This window comes from Ammodytes marinus (genome assembly GCF_949987685.1).
Source record: "Ammodytes marinus genome assembly, chromosome: 3".
NCBI lineage: Eukaryota > Metazoa > Chordata > Actinopteri > Uranoscopiformes > Ammodytidae > Ammodytes > Ammodytes marinus.
Genome location: NC_137232.1, coordinates 16260733 through 16268747, shown reverse-complemented (window position 1 = coordinate 16268747; position 8015 = coordinate 16260733). Strand labels below are relative to the sequence as shown.

General features: G+C 40.4%; 1 protein-coding gene across 1 annotated transcript; it reads right to left on the bottom strand.

Annotated features, from left to right (window-relative positions):
- Positions 1–89: 89 nt before the first annotated feature.
- Positions 90–7134, bottom strand: fhdc4 (FH2 domain containing 4). The gene is made up of 12 exons (XM_080053613.1): positions 7028–7134; positions 5923–6393; positions 4959–5020; positions 4082–4184; positions 3882–3967; positions 3693–3793; positions 3498–3568; positions 3297–3408; positions 3127–3193; positions 2918–3035; positions 2659–2823; positions 90–2569 (listed from the first exon to the last, which is right to left on the bottom strand). Exons 2-12 carry the CDS (start codon positions 6316–6318, stop codon positions 1313–1315), a joined length of 2538 nt encoding a protein of 845 aa, XP_079909739.1. The 5' UTR covers positions 6319–6393; positions 7028–7134; the 3' UTR covers positions 90–1312.
- Between the last annotated feature and the right edge of the window lie 881 nt (positions 7135–8015).

Sequence of the window (8015 nt, the reverse complement as noted above, 5' to 3'; positions counted from 1 at the left end):
ACACTGTAGAGCTGTTTAAATATGTGCTTAATATTAGTGAATGTGAATTTAAGATGCAAATACTCTTGGAGAGTACATATTCTCTTACATACTAAGCACAGATATTTATTTACATACCACTCTGATCAGAGATTCTGTAACAAAGGACAATTTGACATTGCACAATTTGTTTCTCTGTAATTGTTGTGGCTATCCAACTCAGTCTTGAAAATATTTTACCACAAAGAAATGTATTTAAATAAAAGTAATAACACAGAATGGATCATTTTCATTACATGTCAGTGATGCCAGTAAATCCTTACATTTGAACTTCCACAATTAGCCCAAGCTGTGGAGCCTGTGGAGAAACAGTTTTTTTTGTCTAGCATTGACCGTTCAGTCTTCAGGTATAAAAGCTGAAAAGATGGTTATTTCTATCAATATAGGCCATCAGGAGTTGGGCTCTCAAATCACAGTATCTTTTCTCAAGTTAATTTGAGATCTGCACCCTTCACCCTGCTACTGACTGTCTATGGTTCATCTGTGTACATATATACAGGCTGCCTTTGTAACACTGACCCATTTAAACCCAAAACAATGGGTGAATTGAGTAATGCCTGAAAGCATCCTCAACCTTCTGCTTGTTTTTACGTGAGCAGTGACAACAACAGAGAAAGGTGGAGGAAAATACGAAGATTTTCAACAAACAGAAAAATAACATTGTTGAATTAAAGCATGTACTGAACAAGTTGTAACTTATCAAAGTATCACAAATAATCAAACCAAGACTTTACATACAGTTTGCTTTCCCTACGCTCTCTTACCCTCACACTAAACATTCATTTACTTTCTCAATACATCTTCCAAGGTTGTATATTTTAATCCAGACAAAGGACACACATTCTGAGTAATTAACCAGATATCCAACTGATGAAAACATATCCTTACTGACAAGGGAATATAAATATGCTCCCGTAACAAATTAGGAATTAATGTTTTGTCAGTCAGTGTGCCTATCGTTCTTTTGTTTACTAGAGACATTCCAGATTGCCTGGAAAGCAACAACACCCTTCTTTTCTCAGCTGCACTTTTGCCAACTTACTGTTTCATTCTGCCACCTTGTGGTACAACATTCAAAATGCCCTTTCCTCTTCAAAAACATTCTCCAACCATTTTTCTACCTAGGACCTTCTCTATATTCTTTCACAACCTCTTAAACAATAAACAACCAAATTCAAACATAATACTACATCTCCACCATGATGAGTTTTTGACAAGTAACGCTAAAGCTACAGGTGCTTCCCTGAATTTAAATGTTTATATTTCTTAAAGCCTATACACTAGAATCTGTGCCTTTATGGACAGTTTCCTTGCTGACGGGCTGTTTGCTCATATCTCCGAGCCGTTTGAAAAAGCTAAAAAATAGTCCAGTTGTTTCAGGCTTAATCCATGGACTTTTGGGGGAAATGTTTTCACTGTTTTTCTGCAAGTTGTTCTCTACAGACTCCATTGATTTGTCCTCTTGATTTTGCTCCCCATGCCCTTCTTCTGGAACATTGGTAACAGAAACATCAGTCTTGCTTTTCTTTTCTGTTGAAGGAGTATGCTGGTCCTCAGATGTTTCTAAGTTGTGAGGTGTTTCAGTAAAGTCAAACACCTGTTTTGAAGGATTGGGTCCAGCACCCTCTGCTGGCGTTGTCCCCTTTTGTCTTGCAGCAGATTTAGGGGTTCTAACCGGAGCAAACAGATTATCATCCACTTCCTCTGTTTTAGGGACTTTGGTAGGGACAGTATGGCGGCGGCCAAGGTTCCGTTTTGAGGAAGGTGGGGAATCGAGCAAAAATTTGACTAAGTCCTCGTTGGTTGGGTCTCCAGGATACCTGTCCGTATCTTCATCGATGGTGCGTTGACGACGAAAGTTTTTGCTTGGATCAGGAGATTTCTGATTTTCCAGAGAATGATCCCCACATGAGACACTGCCATGAGTTTTCTGAAAGTTAAACACTTTTTTAGATGCTTCTCGCAACGTGTGTGCCTCCTCCTCATTATTGTCCTGCAGATCTTCCTCCTCCTCATCATCAGTGGTGGCAGAGAAAGATCTGCTGATGGTCACATTTGCTGCGTGTGTAAGACCTTTAGAATCCTCTTTTCCGGAGGTTTTCACCTCGTCTTCGCGAGGAATGTCAACTGTTGCCTCGTTGTCCTTGATATTAGACTGGGCTGTCTCTTGTGAAGACTTCACTGTGAGTTCAACTGCTGAATTCCACTCTTTCCTGCCGATTCCCTCAGCTAAAAGAGAGACTCCTGTTTTTTGATATGCAGTGGGGAGGTTTGTCTGAGAGATAATTTCTGATAGGCTCTCATTGCTGGGGCTGTTTCTTGTGGGACTTGCATGAAGAGATGTGGGCCTTCCAGGTCTATTCCTGGAGACACGTCTGGTAAGGAACTTATTTAGTATGGACTCTAATGCAACTCCAGTCATTTCCTTGTCTCTGCTGGAGCAAGTAGCTGTGGACCTGCGCTTAGCGGCATTTTGCAATCTGTCCCTGTGCCTCCGCTGCACCTCTGCCACCTCTCGAGCCTTGTTTTCCTGCAAGTGATCACAAAGTTAATGGTTAATTGAACATAAGGGTTTTTTTTTACTTGAGCAAGGGAAAACATGCCATTACACAGGCTTACCTGCATGGCCCGCATGAATCTCTCACAAAATGAGTGGAAAATGGAGCAACACTCCTCCAGTTTGAACTTGTTTGGGTCTTCACAGAAGTACTCCGCCACAGAGTGACTCACTGACTGCAATTCCTGAAGATCTGTCTCCATTTCTGCCAAGCAGGCCTCAGTGTCCTGCATGAAGCATAATTAATAAGAAGATTAGAACATGTATTCGCAATTTAAATTGACACAAACTGGGCTGACAATGGCAAAAAAAAATCCTGACCTTTAGGAAAACCTCCATCTGCGCCTTTAAGTCTTTCTGCTTGGATGTGTCTGCTTTGGCCTTTTTTACTCTATTTACCTGTCTTTGAAATTCTGCTTCAATTTCTCCTTTATTTATTCTAAAAGAACAAAAAAATTATACATTTGCATGGTACAGTATACACAAATAAGGTATTATATGCTGAATGTATTTCAAACAAGATTGCTTACCTTGCTGCCGCTTCAATGTGTTTGAGTTGTTCTGCAAATTTAAGCAGGGCCATGTCTGCCTTCTGAGCTTGCTGTGGTGAAAGTTTTCATGAAAATCAAATTCACAAACATATCTAAAGATACAGGAACATGTACACTACAATGCATCAGACCAAAGACATAAAAGCCACTTGCCATCACCACATAATGCATAAGATTCATCCCAGGTTTATTTGATTTAGTGTCTGCTAACTTCAGCAAAGAAGCCATCCGGAAGCCAATGGCACTGCCCGCATAGCCACCCTGTGATACAAATACATAAAATGAGTCTCAGCAATGCACAAACACAAAGTTATGTCATTTAAAAAGCCAATCACATGTTATAAACTCACAGCATTCATGTAATTTCCAGTCTTCAGTACTAGGCGAATGACAGAATGGAGATGATCCGACTCCAACAGCTCTAAAAGAAGACACACATGGTGAATTCAAAGTCTAAATGTGTTCACATCACAACTCTTTTTAAGTTCAACATCTGTTACGAGTCTTCTGTATTTAAAATCAATGAAAATTCAAACGAACAATACCGTTTCCAGCAGCTGTCAAAGTGTCAATGAATTCTTTCATCTCTGCCATGAGGGGGAAGAATTCCTCTTTGAGCACTAGGCAGCTGAGACGCTCTTCATAGCTATCAGACAGAAGGTTCTCATCATTAGTAAACTGCTGAATGATATTTAATATTTTGCAATACATTGAATAACATTAAGGTAGCTCACCTTGGAATCTTGACCAGCTTTAGCATAAACAGATCTGCTTCGGGAAGAGAAAAATGGTCGCCCTTAAAATTGATCAGCTGCTTTACCTGCACACATGGGAGAAACCAAAAATGATCACATATTGGGTTTTTTAGGTAGAATTTACAGGTAACAAGGTTGTAAGATTGACAAAATATATAGACAGTTACAGTCAGAAGTACCTCTGTGTCTTCTGGCAGCAGCTTGCATAGCTCCCTCAGTTTACCAGAGCCAAAACTGAGACCTCTTCCTGATTTAATTTCTTCAATCATTTCTTTTACAGGCCTGTGAAAAGAGAAGGAGAGACAGATAGTGTTCAGGATTTTTTTTAGGATTGGGACTTCTTATGAGCAGTGTGTTTGTGTTCATAGCATACTTGTGTATCTTTGGGAACGTTTAGCTGCTGATTCAAACAAGCCTCTACCTGCTCAAATAGCTTTGCAAAATGGCAACACATCTGTAGAAGCGCTACCCTGCACCCTACACTGTGTCCTTGCATCACTTTTGTGTGTATTTGTGTTTCAGTTGTTGCTCTCTTCACTTGTGTTTTTTTCTTCTTTTATATTGCATTGTTCACAGGCGCCTGAGGCTTAAGAATTTCATTGCCGATTACTGCTGCTGTAATTGTTGTGCATATGACAAATAAACATATTGAATATTGATACAGCAAAGACACTGTATACTGTACGGGACATTAGAATGATGGAGGTTCCTTTGACAGGACACATGTTTGACATTTTGTCAGTATGCCTTTGTTTGAGTTGTAACACTGTTGTGTATCATTTTTTCCATTTCCTGTTAGATCTGTTGCATATGCCAAATAGCTTAAGGTAATACATTTGCTTCTCCAATTGATTTGAGTGTTACCACAGTGAAGTAACCTGTTGGTGCAGTGTAGATCAGACCTGTCAGGACATGCTGGCTTTCTCATGTTTGTGAGCATGAGGCAGCGGTGTTGCAGACTAATCTGCCTTCCTCATCCAGTGTTATTTTACAGGGAAACATAAGTCCATTATTGTGCAAAAACCATCCCGCCTTAAGAAAATACCACTGACTCACCGCTTGAATTGCTTCAGGAAAATTCCTATATTCATGCTCCTCTTGGAGTTGAGGATAGAAACCTGGGAGTGGAAACAGACACAGACTTGGCTATAATAAGCTTGTCATTTGCTAAGATAATTTCTATATTAGCCTGATCAGTGTATTTTGTATCACAGATACCTCAGCTTTTTAAACAGACAGTTGATTCCAAAGGTTATGAATTCCATGAGTTGATTGTACTGAACAATCAGGGAAAAGATACCATTGTGCAATAGTGTTGTTACATTTTCTCAGGCTCTCACTCTTGAAAAATGGGGAATAGGTCAAAGTAAAGGTTTGGCAACTGATTTCAACCCACTTTGAGTTGGACAAACAACCTCGATTGATCTACAAAAGAAAGACGTTCATAAATAGATATGGGTTTTTTTTAAACTTCAACATCTTTGTTTTGGTTATTTCTGACCTGCCTTGACATTAGATGCAACTTATGATATTCTATAGCTTGAATACAGAGGACAACCAAGCTACTATACAGGATAGTGCCGTATGAGAAAAACAATTGTACTTTCCTTTAGCAAACAGAAGTGAATACTGGTTTGACTCCACCCTTGTATTGAGTGATTCTGAATTAACAAAAGTGTTGCTAGGACGGGCATGACGTTATTATATTTCTTATAACTATTCTGTTAATGCATTGTATTGTGTTAATTCAAAGCAATGTATTGCATTAACAGAAATGTTCAAAGATGTATTACATATATACGCGGAATGAGCTCAACAGAGATGATCCTTCTCATCCAGTTTTGCTGCAATGGTAGAAAAAATAAAAATCAATCCAGGTTGGATCACATGTCTCTATGTCCTAACATTACACAACAAAACAAAATACCAAACATTTTACTCTGTTGCCACGACCCCTATGGGTTAAAGGGTGACTGACGGAGCAGAGTCAGATACCTGTATCCTGTGACCGGTGACTCACCATTTCCCCCCCTGAGGCAGAGGTGGGCAGGCTCCTAAAGCTCTGGCGCTTCAGGGCCTTGAGTTGTTGCTGGCCCTGCTTGTGGCTAAACAGCTCCTCCATGCCATCAGTGTCCAGCTCATATTTCCCATGAGTTGTTTTTTCTGCGGTCCAGATGTTGTGCTTGCCTATGACACTGTGTTTGGGAAGGGTCTCCCAGTTGAAATTGCGCATCTTGGAGCTCCGACGCCCCACCTTGGCCAAGAGTCCCATGCCAGGTGGTGGTGGGGGGATGCCAGGGGCTGGGGGTGGAGGTGGGGGAGGAGGGGGAGGAAGTAGAGGTGGAGGTGGAGGTGGAGGTGGAGGTGGAGGTGGGGGAGGAGGGGGTAGCAGAGCGGGAGGACCTTCTGCTTCCATCTTTTTGTCCAGGAGCTCTCAGCAGGTTTGAGATGCGGCCATGGTCCTCGGTCACAGGTACAGGCAGAAATTCGCCTATAAAGAATATAAGCAGAGGGTATGAAATATGTGCAGTTCTAAACGAAGGATGCATTAATGTGGTGCGGCAGTTGCAGGCCTATACTGGAGGGATTAGTCCAACATGTCAATTGGGATGATGCATTCAGACTGAAGGAGACAAAGCAGGGTGGAGACAGACAGAGTTGGAAAAAAAGTAACCCCACTATGACTACACTATGCCTTTTAGTAACCGTGTTTGGCAATGGATAAATCATTCACTTTCTCCACATTATATTAAAAAGAATGACTGTACTGCTGTAAATCATTATAATAGTCTATATATGATACACTTTGGAATCACATGAGCTACTCCAAATCTTTCACAATACTCGCAATAAGGTTGTGGGATTATAGCCTACTTGCACTATAGAAGGTTAGATAAATTGTTATTAAGCATGCTAAATTCGATCCAGTTGCTCTAGAAACGTATTTAGCAAATAGCCCATTGTGTAAATAATAAAGGGTTAATTGTAGCTCATAAAGGCCTAGCGTTTTATTCTGTATCCAGCTATTTTAATCCATAAACAAAAACCATATTTTGTTCCAATGTTCGTTAATGTTCTAACATTATCCAGAAGTTTACAAATCTAAAAAAAAACACATCACTTACCTGTTTTTAATTCCCTAGCTTCTCCTTCGTCATTGTTTCTTTGTTTTTTGTCTTATTCCTCCCGTCGTACAGATGAAACTTCACCATCAAAAGTAGAGCTTGACAACAACCTGGATAGCGCAACACGGGAGTGTCGAAACTACCTGCGTGTATAGGACACGCCCAGGTAAGTCACTCATGTCCCCGGTGGCAGCCCACACCTACAGCGGGAGGAACTGTATCCCTGCTGAACTCATGTTGGCTTGCTGGCTGGAGTTTGTGGCCACGTTGTGTATTTTGTCCAGCTGTCATGTGAACTTGTGTGAGCAGTTCACTGGATTTTTAGACTCCTTTCGTGTTTTGAACGTCACGACTGATAAGGGAAGAAAAAAATCGATGTCTTAAAGCCTTTGGTTTAAAGACAATATCCCAAATATCAAGACAATGATAACGTTAAGAATAGGCCTACACTTGTTATTATCATCCAGGCACTGGTGTGCTGGATTGCATTACTTTTTTTTCTGATTTACCAGTCACAATGTTATCTGTTTAATTGATGCTGTTCTGCTGGTCAGACTGGCCTTAAACTGTTTGGTAGTCAGGCCCTTTGTCCCAGAAATGATAAGCCCCTGAATGATAGATCTATACTCTATAAAGGCTCTCATCAAGACTGACTTATCTAAAGTAAACTTCAAGGAGAACGAGGGATCTCCTACCCAGTTGTACAAATTATCAAAGCTAATTTAGTTTAGGACCCTAATCTTAGAAAGAAAAAAAAAAAGAAAAGAAAAAGGTCAGGAAAAAATCTGCTTTCTTAATTTTCTTAAAATCAGCTTTGTCCCGGGAATTGTAAGGGCAGGCAAATTCAATCTTCATTTGTGCTAAGATTCCCTGTCTTTAATCAACAACTGAAATGAAATTTAACTAATGCCACTGCACCTTTTTCAGGAATGTAATTTTTCACCTTCCCTTTCCCCAGCAAATGGGCCTTGAGACTTGAAATGGGAAG